Source organism: Amphiura filiformis, chromosome 16 (genome assembly GCF_039555335.1).
Source record: "Amphiura filiformis chromosome 16, Afil_fr2py, whole genome shotgun sequence".
In the NCBI taxonomy this organism is placed as follows: Eukaryota; Metazoa; Echinodermata; class Ophiuroidea; order Amphilepidida; family Amphiuridae; genus Amphiura; species Amphiura filiformis.
Genome location: NC_092643.1, coordinates 33,935,774 through 33,961,696, shown reverse-complemented (window position 1 = coordinate 33,961,696; position 25,923 = coordinate 33,935,774). Strand labels below are relative to the sequence as shown.

Sequence of the window (25,923 nt, the reverse complement as noted above, 5' to 3'; positions counted from 1 at the left end):
GCAGCAAAAAAAAATCAATTTTCATTATCTGAATCAATATATTATTGAAAAATAACACTTTGGTGTTTTGCAAAAGTTCATTCTACAAATCATATACTTTGAAAACTTGCTTAATTTATTGTTGTTAATGAGTTATGTACGTTTTACAAAAGTGTTGTTGTTTCGGCCCTCTTTACACCATAACTCAAGAACCACAGGACCTACAAAAGTATATCTGTGATATTTGAGTTCTTCTACACGCTCGCTATGAATTGAGCAATGCAATTTTTGCTAAAGCTCACTACCATTCGCAAGATGCTGTGAACTACTTTGTTTTGGCTGCTTCGACCAACAATACATCGTATACCCTTAATACTCAAGTTCATTAATTCTTTCCGGCCGTAAACATCTTTCTGACACTTTACTATGCAAATTGATATGCATAACACAATCATTGAAAACAGCGTTGCTTTTATTTATACGGTGTATTATATTAAAGGTAATCATTTATATAACTTTATGTAAAATTTCAAAGTTTTAGGGGCCTGAGCTTTCGATCCTAGCAGGATCTTTATCTAGGATCAGCTCAGGCCCTAAAACTTTGAAATTTTATAAACAAACTATTTTTGTGGATAAGCAATTTACAATAGCTCACCATTTAACTTTATAACTTTAAGTACATAACTACAAAGTTAACTAATCGAGGACTTAAATTTAACAAACTTAAAATTAACAATTTTTAATAATTGCCATAAATTTGAATTAAAAAACCCAAATTATTTCAGGACATTCCTCGTATCTCTGAATGTCACCTCAAAGTCGTTTTTATAAAAATATTTTTCTCGAGAATTTATATTCAGAATAATGAGCCATTAAGCCGTGGACGTTGAATGCCGTTGCAATTCTGTCCTCATTGACGACACGTTATGTGTTACTAAAGACAAATTTGGCGCTTGACTAGCATGCGATGGCAACATCCCTTCATCCGCAGGCGCAACTTTGTTCCTACGCCCCGTCATCCGAAACCAACAGTCCACGAACGGTCTCGCCAATCTGTTATTATTATATCCAGCATTTTTGCGTGCTTTACCAGCTAGCAAAAATAACAGAACACACATGGTGATTTCTTCCAGTCTCATGAGCGATTGGAAAGTCCACCATGGCCAGGGCTCGACATAGGGGACGTTAGAGTAGATACCGAAGACGCCAGCGGCGCCATAGATGTGTGTCATACAGTGGATGAAGGCAGTGAAGGCGCACAGGACAACAGAGTGGAATAAACGCATGGCTTTCTTGTCTTCTGCAGCTGTAGAAGAAAAGTAAAATGAAAGATACGAGCATAATTGTTAATGTTTATACTAGATACCCAGCAAACACAACAACGTTTTAAAAACGTTTTAAATAAGTTATATTTTGGCTTTTGGTTTAGGTAAAACGTTTTAATAACATTAAAATGTCGGGTTATATAAAGGTCATGATAACGTTTTAAAACGTTTTGTATGAAAACACACTACAACAATAATTTTAAATGTTTTCAAAAAATGTTATTGTAAGCTATTTTTGCAAACATTTTTGCCAAATATTGTGTCAATACTTAAATAACATTATGTTAAAATATTTGAACCCAGCAAACACAGAAATGTTCTTAAAATGTTTTTTCAAAACCTTTTAATAACATTTAAATGTCGGGTTATATAAAGGTCATGAAAACATTTTTAAAACGTTATTGAAAATATTTTGGGCAAACATTTTTCTCAAAATATTTTTTCAACCCCAAAATTTATCAAGTTTTCAAGAATGTTTTTGGAATGTTATTAAAACGTTTTTATACCCTTTATATAACCCGACATTTAAACGTTTTCTATAAAACATTTGTGTTTGCTGAGCAGTAGATTATCAAAAAATGTTTTTTAAGGTTATGAAAACGTTTTATACTCTTAATATACCCTTTATATAACCCGACATTTAAAACGTTTGCTGACAACCTTTTATAACCTTTTGCGAATTATGTCGAAAACGTTTTGTGTTTGCTAGGTATGTTACAAACTGGGCTCAAAAAGAAACTTATAATTTTTCACATGAAAATCTGTCCATCAAAATGAATCAAATTGCACACAGGATTACTTCAATACTCTGCCCTAATGACATGTCAATATTCAAACGGTTACCTTACTGACACAACTGAAAAATGCATTGGCATTGGCTGTAGCACATGTAACAGCCTGGAAATTTCGGCAACATAGAGTTTTAAGCACATGAAGAAGTCAAAACAAATGAAGGTAATCGTTCGTTGGGTACGAGTGTTATTTTTGTGAGGCAATCCTGAGACAGTTGCTTTACACACACATCAAATGGGCTGAGACACGTGGTCCAGGAAGCTGTTCCATGTCAAGGCATTTTGCAGTTGCGGGCAACTGCTTGGTTAGTTCTGACATGTGTTTAGGGGCCTAGAGTAGAGTATTGAAGCAATCCTGTGTGCCGTAAATTTGGTTCATTTTGATCAGAATACTTTGTTTTGATGGACAGGATTTTAAGATCATATGACCATGTGAAAAGTTTCTTTTTGAGCCCAGTTTATAATTTATAATAAATAATAATTACATAATGCAAATACGTATCGCCCTTTTCGCACCGACCAAAACATTGGTTGCGGAGTTAAGTTATGTGCCAAAAAGGGTAGCAAAAAAAGGTGCATGGGAAAAAAGGAGGGGAGGGGACCGGGAGAGGGAATAAGAGGAAATAACTATTAAGCAGCGATATTTGAGACCCATGTACACTGTAAAAAAATAACAGTGAAATTTACAGTAAAATACTGTAAAAAAGGCTAATTATTTACAGTATTTGGCTGTAATTGATAAAACAGGCAAATACTGTATTTTTAGTTTAAATTATCTAGGCCTATCAAAGCTGAAATTAAAATTCAACGTTTAAGCAATATCAATATCATCACTACACTGTAAGAATGGTCACTTATACGATTAAGTACTAAATAGGCCTATCACGTGACTAAATTTTACAGTAAAAGTGTGTGCAGCCAATCTGCCAACCAAAACCTGTAAAATTTACAGTATCCTGTAAAAAAGATGAATTTTACAGGTTTCAACTGTATTTTCTTGACAGGAAACTGTAAATTTTACAGTTAGGCGATGTAAAAAAACTGTTCTATGGGAAGGGTGGACTTTTGAAGTCAGTCAGCATTTTTTATCCTAAACACATTCTCAAGCTCGAAAATAACTTGTCAAATATACCTATTTTACAGCATTTTGAGTGTGTTCATTTTTACAGGATACTGTAAATTTTACAGGGTTTTGTTGGCAGATTGGCTGCACACACTTTTACTGTAAAATTTACAAGATTTTTTTTACAGTGTACATATATTGGTATGGTCAAACTGGGGAGTAGAAGCTCCATTGGAATTAAATGTCAAGAGCGTGTGATTTAAGCACTGACAGTAAAAAAGCAATGATGCATGGAACAAAATGTGATTTGGAATGAAAATAGAAAAATAGTTTTTGACTTTTACAAAATGAACTTAATAAAAAGGGCTTTAAATGTCAGATTGCACGTACGGCAACATTTACATATCACCAAGGATTGAATTTGGAATACTGAATACACAAACACACGATAGCTATCTTAAAACGTTTTATAACATGCTTATTTTTTATATTGATATCTTCACACATCAAAAAAACAGTGACCCATTTTAATTTTTTTTTTTTACATAAACTTGCGATTGATGGTGAAATGATAATCGCTGTGCAAATAATTTGTACATATTTTTTTTAATCACTGAAGGGTTTTATTCGAATTTATTGCGATGTATGAGAATTCGTAGTCAATGCGTCATTTATATTTCAAAATACTATTTAATAGCTTTATATATTGTGCGGTCAAGGCTAGCGTCTCTTGTCACGTAGCTTCACGTAAGCGAATAGAAAGTTTTTCTTTGTTGCAATTGACGCCTTTGCCTCTTAGGCCAAAAAAATTATAGGCCTACTCAATAATTCATCGAAACTGTCGTTATGCAAGGTTTAATACCATTCCAAAGATTATGATCAGTTTCATGCATGTTGCTGAAGAGAATGCAGCACAGCAGATTTGAACCCACTTCTTTTGGCAATCAAGCTAACACTCGATATCTCCTCTCCTCTATATACACTATTCCACTCCACTCTAGAGCTCTAGTATCTCCCCCCTTCCTTACCTTCCCTCTTCCGATCCTCTCTCCCATGTTTCTCTTGCTCTCTCCCTTTACACACCCCTGCACCCCCCCTCTCCTCTCATTTCTTTCGAGCAATAAATAACTTGAATAAAAGTCAACTAGCCTATATTGGAAGTCATGCGACATGCATATGAATATAGACACTAGAGTTTTGTCTATTCTTTTGTAATTTCGGTGGAAATATTTCGATGGTCTATATTTTTCATAGGGAAATAATCTTTGGATTGTTTGACCATCTAAACCACGCTTTCAAATGTAGATTGACTTGTTCGACTTCTCTACTCGTGAATATTGCTCTGCGAAATTAACAAACTTTGATCAAGGTAACTTCAAACCTGATATTTTGCGGTCACACAATTATGTAACAAACTGAAATGAAAACCGAAATTGCTTTCTATAAGTTTTAAGTTTCTAACAAAGGGTATATACAACGGTATCGGTAATGACGTCAGTCAAGAGCTTAGGCAGGATAATAGGAAACCACGTGACCAAACCCAAAATTAATCCTGAAACTCATAACTTGAAACGACCAATTAATGATGATGACGATGATATTGATAGTTATTTACGATGACGTCATTACTGATGTTATTATTTTTATTATTGAACTATTGCAGAGTCAAGGTCATTTAACTAAGGTGGAAATATCATGGGATGAATTCGGACTATCTTCCTTTAATTCAAACGAACAATTAAACCGAACCATTTGACAATTCCATCTTTTGCTTTTCATGTTCAATTTTTAATTTTGTTCTTCTGAACTTAGAGCACTAAGCGATCTGTCAATGGTTTGACAATGTTATTTATCAACAGTATCGTCAGATATACCCACTCTCTTCGTGATATTTTAATAAAATAAGGAAAAACGCTCAATTACCTGGAATATTGGATATATTTCTCTATCACAGGCGTCATTAGCGTTGATAATCTCTGTCATTTTGTAGTTGTATAAAAGTATAGGCTATAGTTTGATCAGCTCGTAATTGGCGGGAATTGTTAGGCTTTTACCAATATTATAGGCTATAGTAGTGATTGTTTTCTGAGCCTTACTCGTTCATTTGCAACAACAATAAAAAAAATAATAGCAATAAATCAATAAATTGTTGTCATTACCATGGTCATAATTGAACTGTATTCTTAAAAAAAAACTCATTCCAATTTTGATACTTTTTATCTTAATAATTAAAATTAAATTCTGCATAATCTTAAGATGATGGCAAACTGAAAATATTTGGTAAAAATGTTGAGTAGTTGAGTTTCAATGGTCGTGACATTAAAAGGTGTAAATTACAGTTCTCAGTTTTCGGTAGTTGTAATTTACAACATTGTTTTGCCTGGAAAATGTCCGTAAATGAAAGAAGAAAAGACAAAAGAAGACACCAGTAATTAATATAAGATATCCCTGTGCATGTACATGTGATAGCAATTTGACTTCAAGAGTGCGCTTTCCAGACGTGGGTTCACCATTTAAAACGATGCAATAAGAAATAATGCTTGCATGTAGTCTTATAATATAGGCTATCCTTTAACATGAGTTTGGTCAATTATTTTTTAAAGTAATTTTTAGGCATTAATGTGTACACATATCTCAACTAATACCTAATTGGATTCAGCCAAATTCTCATTGTGTTTTAGTACAACAGAGCAAGTTTGAATAAAAGTCATAATTATGACTTTTAAATCCCCCATATAGAACATCACAGTTAAGCGGCAAATTAATATAAAATTTGATCGAAATCGTATATTAAGGCTTTAATGGCATTCAAATTTGTTGCTGATATCATATCATTGTAAAATTACTTATACGTACACTGCAAAAAACATTGAGTAAAAAATTACTCAACATTGAGCTCATCATGTTGAGTAATTTTTTACTCATTTGTTGAGTTGTGACCTATTTGCGCTCAATGTTGAGTAATTTTTTACTAATTTGTTTTACTCAACTGTTGAGTTGTGACCTTTTTACTCAATATTTTTGTAGTGTATACATTATTAGAAATATACGACAAAAACGTTGAGCGTTGATTTGATCATACACAATGAAATCTCCACCGTAACCAAATTTGAAGAAAAAAATGATTTAATGAAATTGTTAGTTTTCTTACTGATACATGTAACCAAGGTTATTGGTTATAACCGTTTGTGAAATCATGATTCTCGCAATCCGTGTTACATTTCGTTATAACCATGATATCACTATAGGCTAATATACACAAAATGCTTTTAAGAGAATTGTATAAGCATCGAAACACTCGCAACATTACACAATCAGTAAAATGATAAACACACGCCTGGTCTTGGGCTTTTTGCCTGTTTTTATTCTTTTTAAATTTACTATTACAATACTTTGCTGCTCAAGCGGGATAAACTTCCCTTTTCAATGTTGCGTCCTTCATTCTCAATGGGCTCTTTTGAAAATGACTGAAAAGGAACCGGGGCTCTATATAGGAGACATGAATAATAGTCTCTGGAGGTTTCTAGATAAGTAATGTTTTTATATAGAAAATTGCATTTTTACAGAATGTTGAATATCACAGCCTCGCGCATTACTGACATAGACCTATTAGTTTTATTTTCCACCATTTCATAACACTCTGATATAAACTTTCTGTTCTTCAGCAGCGATACCAGAATTTGTTTCCAAGGGCAATTATTTTCAGTGATTTTTGATCGAGTTTTGTTCTGAATGAACGGCAAATGTGGGTGTGAGAATGCCCAAGTGGTGGTATGTTCAAGTTTTTGTTGGTTAACCCAGTTGCCAGGTATTTTACCGTAAAATTTACATGCTTTCTACCGCATACCGGATTATGGGCATTCTACCGTACTTTTACGGTTACATGCTAATTATACGGAAATTAAAAATCGTCGATTTTACGGTAGAATGCTGGCAACTTAGTTGCCAGGTATTCTACCGTAAAAATTACGGTCAAATTTTTACAGTGCACTGCATTGTGAATTCGCTTGTCAGTCTATCGCTTTCATGCTCGCTTCGCTCGGTCGCTCTTATTTTATATAACACTTCAATAATATCCTTGATATTTTAGCTGAAGACCCAAAGTGATCAAATCTAACATCACCACCGGCTTATATTATACAAGCAACAAAATGTTTATGGTAGTGGTGGTGATATGGGGGTGTGTGTGGAGGGGGGTGAGTGGGGTGGATGACTCGACGGTGAATGGAGGGGTGTGTGTGTGGGGGGGTGTATGTTGATGATCACTATCGTCTTCATGGTCTTTGAGTCATCTCCAGATACCATAAAGTGTCGGTCATTAAAGTGTTTTAAAAATAATCATTGAAAGTAAATATACTCACCTACCGACGATTTACCAGCCTCCAAACTGGCGCTGAAGTTTTGCTTCAACTTATACGCTACTATTGAAAAACCCAATCCCAAAAACCAACTCCACGTGATGTAAATTAACTGGCAAAACAGCAACAGTATCTTTAGTTCCAGAACCTGAGTAACCAGTACGTCAACTCCAAGAACTAACGCAAAATGTCCAGCGCATATTAATGATACTGTTGAAAATTTTTGGAACTTAGGAGGTGCAAGAGACAGTTTTGTAGTGTCCAGCAGTACTAACAGTAACGTGGTCATGGACGATGTTAAGCAGGGAAAACCAACTGACCACATGATTCGTGAAACCACAAGAGGTACTTTCGTGTTGGATCCGTATGGATTTACAAAGAGGGAAACTGCACGTGAAATTCCAAGCACTAGTAATAAACTGTTCAATGTTATAGTTAATGATCTGATGACGATTTTCTTAACATCAGTAAGTAATGTAAGTAGAACAAAGACGGCGTAGAGAGCAAGCAACGAGAAAGCACATGGAAATAAGAATGTATGAAAAGGCAAGGCTTGACGCAGTGTGGCCCTAGCTTGAACCCAGTTTGGACCAGGTTCGGGCCACTGTTCTGGCTCGCTTTCAGGTTCGCCTTCTATTTCTGGTACACCCGTAGGTTCGCCTTTGGGTTCACATGGTTCGCCTTCTGGCTCACCTTCTGGATCTCCCTCTGGCTCGCCTTCAGCTTCACCACTGGGTTTACAATCCGCTTCACCTTCAGGTTCGCCTTGAGGTTCATCTTCGGGTTCACCTTCTGACTCGCCCTCAGGATGACCTTCTGGTTCGCCTTCAAGATCACCATCTGGCTCGCCTTCTGGTACGCCTCCAGGTTCACCTTCGGGTTCACCTTCTAGTTCACCTTCTGGTTCACCTTCTGGTTCACCTTCTGGCTCGCCTTCTGGTTCACCTTCAGGTTCACCTTCTGGCTCGCCTTCTGGTTCACCTTCTGATTCACCTTCAGGTTCACCATCTGGTTCACCTTCTGGTTCGCCTTCTGGGTCACCTTCTAGTTCACCTTCTGGCTCGCCTTCTGGTTCACCTCCTGGTTCGCCTTGAGGTTCACCTTCTGATTCACCTTCTGGTTCACCTTCTGGCTCGCCTTCTGGTTCACCTTCTGGTTCACCTCCTGGGTCACCTTTTGGTTCACCTTCTGATTCACCTTCTGGCTCGCCTTCTGGTTCACCTTCTGGCTCGCCTTCTGGTTCACCTCCTGGTTCGCCTTGAGGTTCACCTTCTGTTCACCTTCTGGTTCACCTTCTGGCTCGCCTTCTGGTTCACCTTCTGGTTCACCTCCTGGGTCACCTTTTGGTTCACCTTCTGATTCACCTTCTGGCTCGCCTTCTGGTTCACCTTCTGGCTCGCCTTCTGGTTCACCTTCTGGCTCGCCTTCTGGTTCGCCTTCTGGCTCACCTTCTGGTTCACCTTCTGGCTCGCCTTCTGGTTCGCCTTCTGGGTCACCTTCTGGCTCGCCTTCTGGTTCACCTTCTGGTTCACCTTGGTTCACCTTCTGGTTCACCTTCTGGTTCACCTTCTGGCTCGCCTTCTGGTTCGCCTTCTGGGTCACCTTCTGGCTCGCCTTCTGGTTCACCTTCTGGTTCACCTTCAGGTTCACCTTCTGGTTCACCTTCTGGTTCACCTTCTGGCTCGCCTTCTGGTTCACCTTCTGGCTCGCCTTCTGGTTCGCCTTCTGGCTCACCTTCTGGTTCACCTTCTGGTTCACCTTCTGGCTCACCTTCTGGTTCACCTTCTGATTCACCTTCGGGTTCACCTTCAGGTTCACCTTCTGGTTCACCTTCTGGTTCACCTGGCTCGCCTTCTGGTTCACCTTCTGGTTCGCCTTCTGGCTCGCCTTCTGGTTCACCTTCTAGTTCACCTTCTGGCTCGCCTTCTGGTTCACCTCCTGGTTCGCCTTGAGGTTCACCTTCTGATTCACCTTCTGGTTCACCTTCTGGCTCGCCTTCTGGTTCACCTTCAGGTTCACCTTCAGGTTCACCTTCAGGTTCACCTTCAGGTTCACCTTCAGGTTCACCTTCAGGTTCACCTTCAGATTCGCCTTCTGGTCCACCTTCAGGTTCACCTTCTGGTTCACCTTCAGTTTCACCTTCTGGTTCGCCTTCTGGTTCACCATCTGGTTCACCTCCTGGTTCGCCTTGAGGTTCACCTTCTGGTTCACCTGGTTTGGTGCGTACTGAACCCGATAAAACTGAAAATGATACCAAAAAGTAGAATACACAGATACTCCTTACGGCCATTATGAGCACAAAAATACGTTTGTTTGAGGTATCCCGGTGTTTGAAGATCGCCACTGCAAATGCAATCAGAATATTGCTCAGCAACGCGAATGCTTTACAATAACATATAAATTATCATAATACTTCTGATGTGATGAGTTGCCAGTCTGATGAAACCACTAGCATAGTGGTGGAACGTCATTAAAACGTGAGTAAATCACCTTCGTTTTGGAATGTTCAAAACGTACAAAAAAAGCTCGTATAATAGAGTTGCATGATCCATTCATTGACATACATGTTTTTTTCGCAATACATACCAGTTTGCCTATGTGTACAAATGATTTCACTCTCATCACATACATCTAGAAAATTATACCATCACAATGTTTTCATTGTCTTCTGACATTGGAAGTAGTTTTACACAAAAGTAAGTAGACCCTAAATCCTTTTTAAACAAAGAACATGAAATTCCGAACCTCTTCAAAATGATACACTTAGTTTGAATGTTACAAATGTAATGTGTCAGATGAATGAAATCTGGTCAAATTTTCGGTGCAGACAAAGCTAGAAGTCATTAACGATGTTATGCCTCCTCTCAAAATGATATCGCATCAACAAGATGACCAACCACATCCCATTCCACGTTTGAGAAATCGTTCTTGATAAATATGAGAAACGGTATTTTGCAAACGCAAATAATGCAGAACTACATATATTGCACAATTGCTTTTCACATGCAGGCTCCAGTTGACCAAGTCCAGATTATTTGAATTGACATTTACATAATCTATAGGCCTATACGTAGAAATACGTGAATAATGTTTTTAAACGACATGAAGGTACGAACATACCTAGTTCCTTTGTGAAAGAATGCCAGGTACCAGATAGGCTGAGGACACTGTTGCATGGATGCACATTAAGACTTCCAACTTTTTAACGAATATCAAACGTTTCATTAAACAAAAATCCGATGACAACAATATATTGCACCGAAGCGACTAAAAATGTAGGAAAGAAGGTGTTCACTGCACTGTTGATACTTTTTATTGCGTGGTTTGTTGTTTCCAGTCAGTGATCAAATATAGCTTTCAAGATATTCAACTACATATAAGACATCTGTCTCAAAATAGTCAGTTCCATGATGCTTATTGGCGAGTATTATCATGATTATAAGCTATTATCCAACGAAATACACAACCGGTTTCATATTCTGCAATATTATTCAACTTATTTTATTTTTTCATCTATGATTCGATAAAAACAGCTGAAAACGTTGGATTTTAATAGCCATTTCTGTCACTTTATACACAATCGAAGCGATAAATTGCATCTACCAAAGTGATTCAACACGCCCCTTTATATGAGATGCTTGACAATCTTCTTGATGTAATAGCTGTTAAAAATGCAAGTCAAACTACGATATAAATTGAAACGCATCAATATATAAGAATTATTGTAAGTGGCGAAATCTGTCTCTGCGATAAATATCCACCAAGTTGTTGCATTTATATATAGCCACCAGCCATCCTCGCAACGCTTGAGAGTTTAATTGCGCGCTGTGTCAAAAAGTGATACTGCGATGTTTTACTGAAAATCACTGAATGACGTCATCAATGAAAGGACGGGAAATAAATGGACATCAGAGCCAATGAGGGAAAATCGTATCTGATCTCCAGTTCTTGGGGTAAACGCCCGGGGTAAACGTGTAAAAGAGCAATTTGCTCACTCGGAAATTCGTTTTAAAAAAAAAAAAAATCAGTTGCGCCTTTGTCGTTGGCGTAGCCAGCACTTTTTAGAGGGTGGGTAAACAGGAGACACCTTTTAAGGGGGGAAAACTTTGACGAAAATTGTCAAAATTTGGCTAAAAAGTACACAAAGGGCTAAAACATATCAGGGCAGCATGTGAGAGTTCATCTTACAAGATGACCAATTTGACATCGTTAAAACCAAATGTTTACAAAACTCATTTATTCCCGGACTAATTCTTCCCTCTTGTTTCATTTTTATTTATTAACTTGTAATGTAAAGTCTGTAGTTTAAAATATATTTTTGTTCAGCGCTGAGGTCATGTATTTTCATGTTATGCGACGAAAAAACCTGTTCTACGAGTGGACGGACCTGTCAAGTAGGGTCGGTCGGTCGGGCTTTTTTCTTTTTTTTCTCTCTTTTTTTTTTGAAATGACCCAAAAAATCACCAAAATCTGTAAATATTTGCAATTTGGGAAAATACAACAAAAAAATTGTTCCTGAAATAATATTGTCGAAATTTGGGGTCGGTATTCATTTGTATAGGAATTTTCCCCCCAATTTGTTCAAAATCTGGGTCGGTCGGGCCCGTAGAACAGGGTTTTCTCGTCGCCTTACGGTGCTATATAATAGCCTCTTTGTTGTTGTTGTTGTTGTTGTTTGTTGTTTGGACCAAACTGTCGAGAAAATCCATTGACAAATATATTTATAAAACATTTATAAAACATTGCAGCACAATTCTTTATCATTAGCAGATTAGGGGCCTATATCACAACTTGTATGTTTTACGGTAAACGGCTCTATAAGCGCATGCATATATACATATGTAATAAGGGAGCGATCGATATTTACGACAGGGGGAAACCAGAAATTTTTTGGGGGTCTTGAGGGGGGACGCGAAATTTTTAGTTGAACCAGGAGGGGGGAATTTTAAATTTGAAATGGAGAAATTTGGGGAATTTTTTGTCGATATTTTTTCCAAAATGCCCATTACCCCCCCCTGCCGTAAATAACGATCGGTCCCTAATAACTCTGCTTTCAATTGTCATTCTGGTCAGAAACTCATAAGGCCCGGTTCATACTTTTATTCGACGTCAAGTATTCCAATTTCGATGCAACTAGTATGCACTTTTCAATATAATTCCATTCTATTTCCAGTCCTTCTAATAAATATTCGTTAGACAATGAAAATTCATTGAAACAGATATTGAATAACGAAATCTTGATGTATCGAATATGCCTATGCAACTCGGACGTCAAATGTATGAAATATGAATCGGCCCCAACTGCCTGCCAATAATCCATTGAATAGTACTGATTCGTCAATAATTCAATATTCAAGTAAGCGCCTGTACACGATTCAATATTACAACGCAGACCTGTAACGATTTAGTGCCTGGTGTTCGGTTTACATGGTTTATAAGGTTCCAAGAAAAGTTTAAAAAACAGAAAAAGAGAATCGTTAACCCGGGATCGTTATTCGGTTATACCTTACACCAAGCACAGACAATTGTCGATGTCCTCAGTATACGTTATTCATGATAAAGTCATGAATGACATCCAGACGGGGGATCCAGACGGGTCCAGTACAAGATCTAGTCCCAGATCCAGTATCAGATCCAGTAGGCCTATCAGATCCAGTATCAAATCCAGTATCAGATCCAGTAGGCCTATCAGATCCAGTATCAAATCCAGTATCAGATCCAGTATCACTTGATATTGCTGATCCGCAAGTGAACATTATTTTGTTATGGCCTGAATTAACAAGTGACATCTTCTAAAATGGCAGGCAGACAGAAGATAATTCATGGACGCATTGTTGTAGGGACGTTATTTCTATCCTATGTCCTGAGTGTGGGTTTACTTCAGATTATTGGTGCATATATGCCAGCTCTTTCTGATGAATTCAATGTTGGGTCTGCGATTCTTGGTTGGATATGCAGTTTTGGAAATGCAGTGTTGTGTTTGGCAGGTGAGTGTCGCAAATATGCCTCCCGATTAATTGACACGATCAAGGAGAATGAGTCGGATGTCGCTAACATTGATTTTGAGATATTGGCAAAGAAAGTGTTAAAATTCTTTTGTTTTCTATTGTTTTCAGCGATTGCTAAAGTAATGTCATTCGGAAAGAAAAGCCGTATCAACATGGGGTTTTCAGTTTCTGAAAGCTCTACATGTCCTCTTTAGAAACATGTGTAAAACTCATTTTCGACCAGGGTCGACATGTGACTCATTCCCCTTGATCATGTCATAATTATTATATTATATTATATTATATTATATTATATTATATTATATTATATTATATTATATTATATTATATTATATTATATTATATTATATTATTGATAGGCTGTCGTAATTAGAATTATGATACCCATTCGGGAAAAAATGAGGACCAAAGGTTTCCTGGTATCGCTGGAATCGGAGATCAGAAAACAAACTGGAAGTATATAAATATATATAAGTAAAAGTACCGTAGGCCCCCTATTCACATATGAAAAGAAAAAGAGAATACGATTGGTACTTTCTGGGATTTATCGAAAGCATTTCAGACCATTTTTAAATATTTTTAAAACACAATATATTACTATACATGACGGATTCAGAAAATTAGTTTAAAAATTACATCAGCAATAGAATGCAATACGTTTGTTACAATGGTATAAAAATCCAATTAGAAACTTATGGTGTGCCCCGGGGCTCGATATTGGGTCCACTTATTATTACCGTATATTGGGTCCACTTATTATTATTTATGCAGACGAAATTGTAGATACCTCGTCTTTGTTAGATTTCGTGCTATTTGCACGATAAAATAGATATGATAAGGAATTCGTGTGATGGTACAACTGTGAGGCCAATAAATAATTATCTGGGCGCTAATTTCGGATCCGCCAGGTAAAAATCATTGAAAAAAATCAATAATGATAATACTATGTGCTAATCGCTATATCATTCCAGCGCTTATCAATTCGTCGATCGTCAATGAGCTAGATCGGCTCAATTTGTTATGTACGTGATGCATAATATATAGATGGATACCCAATGAAGCACCAATTAAGATCTGCTTGCCTATGTTTATATTTCTTAATCATTTAAGGGCCTGTTGCTGGTGTGATTATCAACAAAGCCGAGCCTCGATGGGTCGTCATGATTGGTGGTTTAATTCAGGCATCAGGGCTTATTCTTACGTATCTAGCCAAAACGACTACCGTATTGTATTTTAGCTTGGGATTACTACCGGGTGAGTATTATCACGTTTGAGTACATGTACAATTTTTTTTCTCGATAAGTACAACAGCGACAACAAGGATAGATTTCACAGAGTTGCGACGACATGTCGGAAATTCCTAAACTCATCATAACCCACCAACCGTCGCAACTCTTCCACATGATTTAATTACGACGGATTTACAGTAGGCCGTATTCGCTGTCGTAGTGCACGTTAGAATATGACCGCTGCTAGGTCAACTGGATCATGCTTTCTTTGTTACGAACCACTGATCGAAATGACCACAACACAAAGCCTATGCATAAGAAAATTCGGAACTTGTGTAGGTATGAGGATGAGCCCAGGCTTGGAGCAGTAAACCAATGGTTACTAACGTGCACTACGACAGCGAATTGAAGGACTTCTGATGCGTTGTTAACACAAACGACGACGACAGGAAGCCTTGATCACCGTCAAGTGCGTGTTACGATGTCAAACGCATTTAAATCCACTTTTAAAACATGTACAACCGATATAGACGTCTGTACCTCGTCATGCGCAATGTACAATGAACATCACCTTGTTCATATGGAAACGATATAATATCAATACCATATAAATAAATACCGATATTCAATAATCAATTCTAACCGATTTGTATAACGGTTAAGGCACCACATCGAATTTGGTCCTATAGAACTATCGGTGCCCGGTTAGGTACCGATGACTCTTAGGCCTCGTATCCATAGGCTGTTCCCTTGTGGCGTGTGCCCTTGTTCCGTGTTCACTTTTTCCCATGTGACCTGCCACACAGACAACGAACCTTTGTTTTGCTTAGTGGCCGCTACGGTGCTGCAATAACGCATACGTATAACCAAATCGTGTTGAGTGGATACTCAGAGACAAAAGGAGCTTTAGCATTATCTCTGTTGGGTGTTGGAAGTTTACTTGTACGAATATTTCATGGCATTCCCATCGATGCCAAGATCATGTTGCCGTCGACATTGTATATGGTGACACTCATTGCTGCAGCTGTAATAACCTTTGTTAACCCTCTTGCAAACAATTATCCAGGATATGTAGTCTCTGCTACAGGTATCGGGGTCACGTCAGGGATTCAGATCCCCCTGCTCTATACGATTATACGACGAAATGTTGGTACTTGGCAGTTATCTACAGCAGTAGGACTGGAATTGCTTATCGATGGATTAGGGATAATGGTTGGCGGATACCTTGCAGGTACGTACATGTGTTATGTAATTTATTGACTTTATAGTCTACCATTTATTTGTGTTGTGGGGCATATAAATTTGTAAGCGCTCTTCCATAAGGCTTTGTCTGGAGCACTGTAGTGGGAGCGCCATCTATCTTATTCTACTTGCCGCTCCGTCGTGCCTTCGGCGCTTCGACGTACCCCCGGATCGTGAGGTATTTCGTGAGACCAATTCATATGACCCTCCATAAGATTGCCATGACTGCCGCACAGCTTTGGAATGCGTGTGTGAAAATACGTGACTGAACCTATCAACCCCAAGTAATTTTCGACAACAGGGACGGGTGTTCAGAACAGCATCGTCGACATAGCGTAACCATAAAACACAATTCTGTTAACAGGAGGCACGTTTAGCAAATGTACTAATCATGAATTATTGTAATGTTTTATATTTTATATCTTATCATTTTTCTAGGTGCAATACAACAGTTGTCAGGGAACTATAGCTTAAGTTTCTACCTAGTGGGTAGTGCATACACACTTGCTGTATGCTTCTTCTTGCCTGTCCTCTTGATGGAGAGAAGAGCAAAAACATGGATACCTATTCCTACTGCAAAAACAGAAGTTGGAACACGAGAGTGATGTGGGTACTACACCTCCCTGATAAATTTTGTGAATAATGTTGCATTTTTTTCAAAAATAACTACACGCTGGTAACAAAAGTTATGTATATTATAGGGGCAAGGAATCCAATTACTTCACTGAAATTTCAGTGATTCAAGACAAGTGGTTCATTTATATTATGTTAAGAAATGAGGTACATTCTAGCGGTACCTCTTTTCTTGTCATAAATAATGTACCGCTTGTCTTGAGTCACTGAAATTCCAGTCTAGTAACTGGATTTCTTGCCCCTATAATAAACATAACTGTTTTTACCATGTGTGTTATTATTTTTTAAGAAAAATGCAAAAATAGTCACAGATTTATCAAGGGGTGTAGTACCACCTTAAGTTTTACATGATCAGTGGTATCCTCATCGATCCGATGGTGCACCCAACATTAGACAAACAAAATAACTTTAAAAACAATAAAAAATAAAATAAAAGGATATTCGATAAGACAAAAAGTACATATAATTTTTTCTAAGATGAGAACGAGAGAAAGAGAGTTGGTGGTTGCGAGAGAGATGGTTGGAGGAAGAGAGCGATTGAGGGGAGAGAGGGACGAGAGGGAAAGAGCGGGGGAGGATGATAAGCAAACTTGCAATTAGAAAGTAGATAAAAAGTTAATCAAATGTTACAAAAAGATAATTACATGGTATACAATACAAATATAATCATATTCTCCCCAACACAATGATAACTTCAACCCTTTTGTAGTGACGACCAAATAGATTTTGATCCAATCAAAAGTCACTATTGTTGAAAGGACAATAAACTTGTATCTCTATAGAATTATTGGAGGCGTTTACCGTTGTCGTCGAAACTTTTTACCAAGAATCGTATCATAATTAATTAAATACGTTGCCCAGCATCACGAACAGTTTGACAGTAATTCTACTCCCCATTCCACTAATTTTCATTAAAAAAATATTATCCTGTTCTGCCAAATGAAACTTACCTCAATCATAATCATTTATTGAGTACTATCTGGAGATAAAAGAAAGAGTGCACTATTTTACTAATTTCTTGAAAAAGAGCCAAAACATGCATTTTTTTGCATGTTTTCTGACAATCGAGTCACAAAAATCAAAGACTTGGAACAAGTCTAAGGCAAGCACTCAAATTCTTGATTATTTGACAAAATTTTGCGTTATATTTCACTGTGATAATGAGGAAATATAAGAGCATTCTTTTGATACCAAAATCTTAATTTTGATAAAGAAAAATGGGGGAGAAAAAATACTATATGCAACGTTTCTGTACTATAAATTTGCGCTTGTAGGTTACTCACCTTTTCACAAATTGTTTTTTTCTTCTTCATCTTCTTCTTCTCCTTCTTTCAGAACAAAATGGCCATGTAGGAAATGGTCATGTAGGAAATGTAATATTTCATTACTGTCTACTGAATGGCGTTTCTGTTATTAAAAGTACAAAAAAAATGCAAGAACTGCAATTGACCAAAGAAAACATTAGTTTGGCATACAAGGCCATTGTAATTTCTTAAAACAATAAGCCTAAGTTTAAAAAATACCATCCAGTGGGTTCACTGGATAAAAACACTAAATGGTAATGTTTTATGTCACTTGTAGAGAACATTCTTCGTGTAATTGTCACGGTGTCCTTCAAATCGTTCAACCAGAGCAAATTACTTGGAACGTATCACGTCTTATGCTGTTGACCTTTACAAAACATCTCTGATAAGCACGAAAACGTCTGTGATATATCTCTATTGTATTTATAATTTTTTTTTCCGAGTCGTGGAGGTGGGTTCGACTATCAAGTTTTAAAAAGTGTTGATCAGATATTTATATTATAACGCTACATATTGTTTATTATATTGTAATTGTGTTCGAGCCATATGCAAGAAAGTCAAAATTTCCCTGATAATTGCGTGCGCACAATACGCAGGAAAGGCCACATTACTCTGATAATTGCGTTGGAAGCATAAGCAGGAAAGTCTACATCACTCTGATAATATTATTGTGTGCGCACCATAAGCAGGAAAGTCTATATTACTCTGATGAGATAATTACGTGGAGCACGTAATAATTGCGTAAAGCACCAAAAGCAGGAGAGTCTACATTACTCTGATAATTGCGCGGAGCACCATAAGCTGGATTTTCTACATTACCCTGATAATTGACCATAAGCAGGAAAGTCTACATTACCCTGATAATTGCGTGTAGCACCATAAGCAGGAAAGTCTACATTACCCTGATAATTGTGTGGAGCGCCATAAGCAGGAAAGTCTACATTACCCTGATAATTGCGTGGAGCACCATAAGCAGGAAAGTCTACATTACCCTGATAATTGCGTGGCGCACCATAAGCAGGAAAGTCTACATTATCCTAAATTGCGTGGAGCACCGTAAACAGGAAATTCTACATTACCCAGATAATTGCGTGGGGCACCATTAGCAGGAAAGTCTGCATTACCCTGATAATTGCGTGGAGCACCATAAGCAGGAGAGTCTACATTACCCTGATAATTGCGTGGCGCACCATAAGCAGGAAAGTCTACATTACCCTGATAATTGTGTGGAGCACCATAAGCAGGGAACTCCACATTACCCTGATAATTGCGTGGAGCACCATAAGCAGGAAAGTCTACATTACCCAGATAATTGTGTGGAGCACCATAAGCAGGGAAGTCTACATTACCATGATAATTGCATGGAGCACCATAAGCAAGAAAGTCTACATTACCCTGATAGTTGCGTAGAGCACCATAAGCAGGAAAGTCTACATTACCCTGATAATTGCGTGGAGCACCATAAACAGGAAAGTCTACATTACCCTGATAATTGTGTGGAGCACCATAAGCAGGAAAGTCTACATTACCCTGATAATTGCGTGAAGCACAATGAGCAGGAAAGTCTACATTATCCTGATAATTGCGTGCGCACCATAAGCAGGAAAGTCTACATTACCCTGATAATTGCGTGGAGCACCATAAGTAGGAAAGTCTACATTACCCTGCAAATTGCGTGGAGCACCATAAGCAGGAAAGTCTACAATACCCTGATAATTGAGTGGAGCACCATAAGCAGGAAAGTCTACATTACCCTGATAATTGCGTGGAGAACCATAAGCAGGAAAGTCTACATTACCCTGATAATTGCGTGGAGCACCATAAGCAGGAAAGTCTACATTACCCTGATAATTGCGTGGAGCACCATAAGCAGGAAAGTCTACATTACCCTGATAATTGTGTGGAGCACCATAAGCAGGAAAGTCTACATTACCCTGAATAATTGCGTGGAGCACCATAAGCAGGAAAGTCTACAATACCCTGATAATTGAGTGGAGCACCATAAGCAGGAAAGTCTACATTACCCTGATAATTGCGTGGAGCACCATAAGCAGGAAAGTCTACATTACCCTGATAATTGCGTGGAGCACCATAAGCAGGAAAGTCTACATTACCCTGATAATTGCGTAGAGCACCATAAGCAGGGAAGTCTACATTACCCTGATAATTGCATAGAGCACCAGAAGCAGGAAAGTCTACATTGCCCTGATAATTACGTGGCGCACCCTAAGCAGGAAAGTCTACATTACCCTGATAATTGCGTGGAGCACCACAAGCAGGAAAGTCTACATTACCCTGATAATTGCGTGGAGCACCATAAACAGGAAAGTCTACATTACCCTGATAATTGCGTGGATCACCATAAGTAGGAAAGTCTACATTACCCTGATAATTGCGTGGAGCACTATAAGCAGGGAAGTCTACATTACCCTGATAATTGCGTGGAGCACTATAAGCAGGAAAGTCTACATTACCCTGATAATTGCGTGGAGCACCATAAACAGGAAAGTCTACATTACCCTGATAATTGCGTGGATCACCATAAGTAGGAAAGTCTACATTACCCTGATAATTGCGTGGAGCACCATAAGCAGGAAAGTCTACATTACCCTGATAATTGCGTAGAGCACCATAAGCAGGGAAGTCTACATTACCCTGATAATTGCATAGAGCACCAGAAGCAGGAAAGTCTACATTGCCCTGATAATTACGTGGCGCACCATAAGCAGGAAAGTCTACATTACCCTGATAATTGCGTGGAGCACCACAAGCAGGAAAGTCTACATTACCCTGATAATTGCGTGGAGCACCATAAACAGGAAAGTCTACATTACCCTGATAATTGCGTGGATCACCATAAGTAGGAAAGTCTACATTACCCTGATAATTGCGTGGAGCACTATAAGCAGGAAAGTCTACATTACCCTGATAGTTGCGTAGAGCACCACAAGCAGGAAAGTCTACATTACCCTGATAATTGCGTGGAGCACCATAAACAGGAAAGTCTACATTACCCTGATAATTGCGTGGATCACCATAAGTAGGAAAGTCTACATTACCCTGATAATTGCGTGGAGCACTATAAGCAGGGAAGTCTACATTACCCTGATAATTGCGTGGAGCACTATAAGCAGGAAAGTCTACATTACCCTGATAATTGCGTGGAGCACCATAAACAGGAAAGTCTACATTACCCTGCAAATTGCGTGGAGCACCATAAGCAGGAAAGTCTACATTACCCTGATAATTGCGTGGCGCACCATAAGCAGGAAAGTCTACATTACCCTGATAATTGCGTGGAGCACCACAAGCAGGAAAGTCTACATTACCCTGATAATTGCGTGGAGCACCATAAACAGGAAAGTCTACATTACCCTGATAATTGCGTGGATCACCATAAGTAGGAAAGTCTACATTACCCTGATAATTGCGTGGAGCACTATAAGCAGGGAAGTCTACATTACCCTGATAATTGCGTGGAGCACTATAAGCAGGAAAGTCTACATTACCCTGATAATTGCGTGGAGCACCATAAACAGGAAAGTCTACATTACCCTGATAATTGCGTGGATCACCATAAGTAGGAAAGTCTACATTACCCTGATAATTGCGTGGAGCACCATAAGCAGGAAAGTCTACATTACCCTGATAATTGCGTAGAGCACCATAAGCAGGGAAGTCTACATTACCCTGATAATTGCATAGAGCACCAGAAGCAGGAAAGTCTACATTGCCCTGATAATTACGTGGAGCACCACAAGCAGGAAAGTCTACATTACCCTGATAATTGCGTGGAGCACCATAAACAGGAAAGTCTACATTACCCTGATAATTGCGTGGATCACCATAAGTAGGAAAGTCTACATTACCCTGATAATTGCGTGGAGCACTATAAGCAGGAAAGTCTACATTACCCTGATAGTTGCGTAGAGCACCACAAGCAGGAAAGTCTACATTACCCTGATAATTGCGTGGAGCACCATAAACAGGAAAGTCTACATTACCCTGATAATTGCGTGGATCACCATAAGTAGGAAAGTCTACATTACCCTGATAATTGCGTGGGGCACTATAAGCAGGGAAGTCTACATTACCCTGATAATTGCGTGGAGCACTATAAGCAGGAAAGTCTACATTACCCTGATAATTGCGTGGAGCACCATAAACAGGAAAGTCTACATTACCCTGCAAATTGCGTGGAGCACCATAAGCAGGAAAGTCTACATTACCCTGATAATTGCGTGGCGCACCATAAGCAGGAAAGTCTACATTACCCTGATAAATGCGTGGAGCACCATAAGCAGGAAAGTCTACATTACTCTGATAAATGCGTGGAGCACCATAAGCAGGAAAGTCTACATTACCCTGATAATTGCGTGGCGCACCATAAGCAGGGAAGTCTACATTACCCTGATAATTGCGTGGAGCACCATAAACAGGAAAGTCTACATTACCCTTATAATTGCGTGGAGCACAATAAGCAGGAAAGTCCACATTATCCTGATAATTGCGTGGAGCACCATAAGCAGGAAAGTCTATATTACCCTGATAATTGTGTGGAGCACCATAAGCAGGGAAGTCTACATTACCCTGCAAATTGCGTGGCGCACCATAAGCAGGAAAGTCTATTTTTGTATTATTTCATTGTTGGTTTTAAAATGCTATCATCAGTAGATAGGCCTAACAAAATATATTAAATCTTTCTCAATTTCTTTTTACAAATAAATACTATATCTTAAGTAGATAGCGAAAAAAATAACAAGGAAACGAATAAACAAACAAACAAATAACATCAAAACAAACTTTCCTAACAGACGTTTTCTAAAATTTTCTGGGTTGTTTAATTAAGCCCGTAAAGCCGTTTGCGAGTTCCAAGAAACTGATATGCAGGCCGTAAGCAGACTTGGGCGTTTTTTGACAGCAGATGATGCCTGATGATGCGTGATGTCGCAAAGGGCCTATAATGATTTGCAAATCACACCGTAAATTTTTCCTTGAGTAGATAACAAACAAACAAGCAAACAAACAACAGTGGGTACTATCTTGAGTGGATAGCAAAACCACAAAACATCAAAAATAATTTTTCCTAACAGATGTTTTCTAAATTTGTGAAATATTTTCTGTTGTTTTATTAGACCCCCGATTATCTTCAGAAGATAGCCGTTTGCGCGAGCGTTACGAGAAAATGATGCAGATCGTAAATGATGCATGTAGTAAGTGGGCTCGCGAGTGTTCACAGAAGATGATGGATGTCGCAACGGGTGAATTGCAAATTGCACCGTAATTTTAACATATCTTTATAGCTTTGTATAGCCGTTTTACCGGCCCCGGGATTTGCGCACTGAATCCTCTCATTTTGCGCACTGAATCATCATCATCTAGAACGCGTGTTGGGCAATGTTATTTTGGAACATTGTTATTTTGAATGTGTTTTGCTTTGCTTGCTATCTTCTGTAGATAGCATTTAGGGCCTGCAAAAGAAATGATTCATACCTCTATTCTTTTTCTGTAAGTTTAATGATTTTTTTAATGATATGACTGTCTACCGAAGATAGCAATCATGCCGGGTTTATATGAGACAGAAAAAAGGCCTAGTTTTTTGCGTACTGAATGAATCATCACTGTTTTTTGTTTTCTTTTCTTTTTGTTTTGCTTTTTTGTTTTGTTCCTTATTTTATTTCCTGCATGTTCCCAATAATCTCTGCTATATAAAGTGCCGTTTTAAATTTTGGTCAGCTTCTTCATTTTAACATTTCTTTATAGCTTTGCATTCGGCCTAATGCCGATTTTTTTTTTCTCTAGGCGCGCGGCAAATTATAGCCGTTTTACCGGCCCCGGGATTTGCGCACTGAATCCTCTCATTTTGCGCACTGAATCATCATCATCTAGAACGCGTGTTGGGCAATGTTATTTTGGAACATTATTATTTTGAATGTGTTTTGCTTTGCTTGCTATCTTCTGTAGATAGCATTTAGGGCCTGCAAAGAAAATGATTCATACCTCTATTCTTTTTCTTTATGTTTAATGATTTTTTTAATGATATGACTGTCTACCGAAGATAGCAATCATGCCGGGTTTATATTAGACAGAAAATAGGCCTAGTTTTTTGCGTACTGAATGAATCATCATTGTTTTTTGTTTTGTTTTCTTTTTGTTTTGCTTTTTTGTTTTGTTTCTTATTTTATTTCCTGCATGTTCCCAATAATCTCTGCTATATAAAGTGCCGTTTTAAATTTTGGGCAGCTTCTTCATTTTAACATTTCTTTATAGCTTTGCATTCGGCCTAATGCCGATTTTTTTTTTCTCTAGGCGCGCGGCAAATTATAGCCGTTTTACCGGCTCCAGGATTTTCGCACTGAATCCTCTTATTTTGCGCACTGAATCATCATCATCTAGAACGCGTGTTGGGCAATGTTATTTTGGAACATTATTATTTTGAATGTGTTTTGCTTTGTTTGCTATCTTCTGTAGATAGAATTTAGGGCCTGCAAAGAAAATGATTCATACCTCTATTCTTTTTCTATATGTTTAATGATTTTTTTAATGATATGACTGTCTACCGAAGATAACAATCATGCCGGGTTAATCTGAGACAGCAAATAGGCCAAGTTTTTTGCGTACTGAATGAATCATCATTGTTTTTTGTTTTGTTTTCTTTTTGTTTTGCTTTTTTGTTTTGTTTCTTATTTTATTTCCTGCATGTTCCCAATAATCTCTGCTATATAAAGTGCCGTTTTAAATTTTGGTCAGCTTCTTCATTTTAACATTTCTTTATAGCTTTGCATTCGGCCTAATGTGATTTTTTTCTCTAGGCGCGCGGCAAATTATAGCCGTTTTACCGACCCCGGGATTTGCGCACTGAATCCTCTCATTTTGCGCACTGAATCATCATCATCAAGAACGCGTGTTGGGCAATGTTATTTTGGAACATTATTATTTTGAATGTGTTTTGCTTTGCTTGCTATCTTCTGTAGATAGAATTTAGGGCCTGCAAAGAAAATGATTCATACCTCTATTCTTTTTCTTTAAGTTTAATGATTTTTTTAAATTTAATGATATGACTGTCTACCGAAGATAGCAATCATGCTGGGTTTATATGAGACAGAAAATATGCCTAGTTTTTTGCGTACTGAATGAATCATCATTGTTTTTTGTTTTGTTTTCTTTTTGTTTTGCTTTTTTGTTTTGTTTCTTATTTTATTTCCTGCATGTTCCCAATAATCTCTGCTATATAAAGTGCCGTTTTAAATTTTGGGTAGCTTCTTCATTTTAACATTTCTTTATAGCTTTACATTCGGCCTAATGCCGATTTTTTTTTCTCTAGGCGCGCGGCAAATTATAGCCGTTTTACCGGCCCCGGGATTTTCGCACTGAATCCTCTCATTTTGCTCACTGAATCATCATCATCAAGAACGCGCGTTGGGCAATGTTATTTTGGAACATTATTATTTTGAATGTGTTTTGCTTTTGCTTGCTATCTTCTGTAGATAGCATTTAGGGCCTGCAAAGAAAATGATTCACACCTCTATTCTTTTTCTTTATGTTAAATGAGTTTTTTAATGATATGACTGTCTACCGAAGATAGCAATCATGCCGGGTTTATATGAGACAGAAAATATGCCTAGTTTTTTGCGTACTGAACGAATCATCATTGTTTTTTGTTTTGTTTTCTTTTTGTTTTGCTTTTTTGTTTTATTTCTTATTTTTATTTCCTGCATGTTCCCAATAATCTCTGGTATAAAAGTGCCGTTTTAAATTTTGGTCAGCTTCTTCATTTTATCATTTCTTTATAGCTTTGCATTCGGCCTAATGCCGATTTTTTTTCTCTAGGCGCGCGGCAAATTATAGCCGTTTTACCGGCCCCGGGATTTGCGCACTGAATCCTCTCATTTTGCGCACTGAATCATCATCATCAAGAACGCGCGTTGGGCAATGTTATTTTGGAACATTATTATTTTGAATGTGTTTTGCTTTGCTTGCTATCTTCTGTA

General features: G+C 37.9%; 2 protein-coding genes across 2 annotated transcripts; one reads left to right on the top strand and one right to left on the bottom strand.

Annotated features, from left to right (window-relative positions):
• Positions 1–769: 769 nt before the first annotated feature.
• On the bottom strand, positions 770–9,806 carry LOC140172578 (uncharacterized). Its single transcript, XM_072195720.1, has 4 exons — positions 9,071–9,806; positions 8,797–9,036; positions 7,520–8,764; positions 770–1,285 (listed from the first exon to the last, which is right to left on the bottom strand). The coding sequence occupies exons 1-4, from the start codon at positions 9,804–9,806 to the stop codon at positions 852–854; spliced, it is 2,655 nt and encodes an 884-aa protein (XP_072051821.1). The 3' UTR covers positions 770–851.
• Positions 9,807–13,313: 3,507 nt separating this feature from the next.
• LOC140172577 (monocarboxylate transporter 13-like) lies at positions 13,314–16,600 on the top strand. The gene is made up of 4 exons (XM_072195719.1): positions 13,314–13,503; positions 14,635–14,778; positions 15,820–15,984; positions 16,434–16,600. The coding sequence occupies exons 1-4, from the start codon at positions 13,314–13,316 to the stop codon at positions 16,598–16,600; spliced, it is 666 nt and encodes a 221-aa protein (XP_072051820.1).
• Positions 16,601–25,923: the final 9,323 nt, after the last annotated feature.

Bases quoted from the DNA above. Each gene is read 5' to 3' on its own strand.
- LOC140172578 (XM_072195720.1), bottom strand. From the start codon at position 9,806: ATGGCCGTAAGGAGTATCTGTGTATTCTACTTTTTGGTATCATTTTCA. The intron at 9,037-9,070 runs GTGAACCAGAAG...GTGAACCAGAAG, and splicing joins GCCAGAAGGTGAACCAGAAG to GTGAACCAGAAGGCGAGCCA. The intron at 8,765-8,796 runs GTGAACAGAAGG...AAGGCGAACCAG, and splicing joins GCCAGAAGGTGAACCAGAAG to GAGGTGAACCAGAAGGCGAG.
- LOC140172577 (XM_072195719.1), top strand. From the start codon at position 13,314: ATGGCAGGCAGACAGAAGATAATTCATGGACGCATTGTTGTAGGGACG. The intron at 14,779-15,819 runs GTGAGTATTATC...ACAATTATCCAG, and splicing joins TAGCTTGGGATTACTACCGG to GATATGTAGTCTCTGCTACA. The intron at 15,985-16,433 runs GTACGTACATGT...TCATTTTTCTAG, and splicing joins GGTTGGCGGATACCTTGCAG to GTGCAATACAACAGTTGTCA.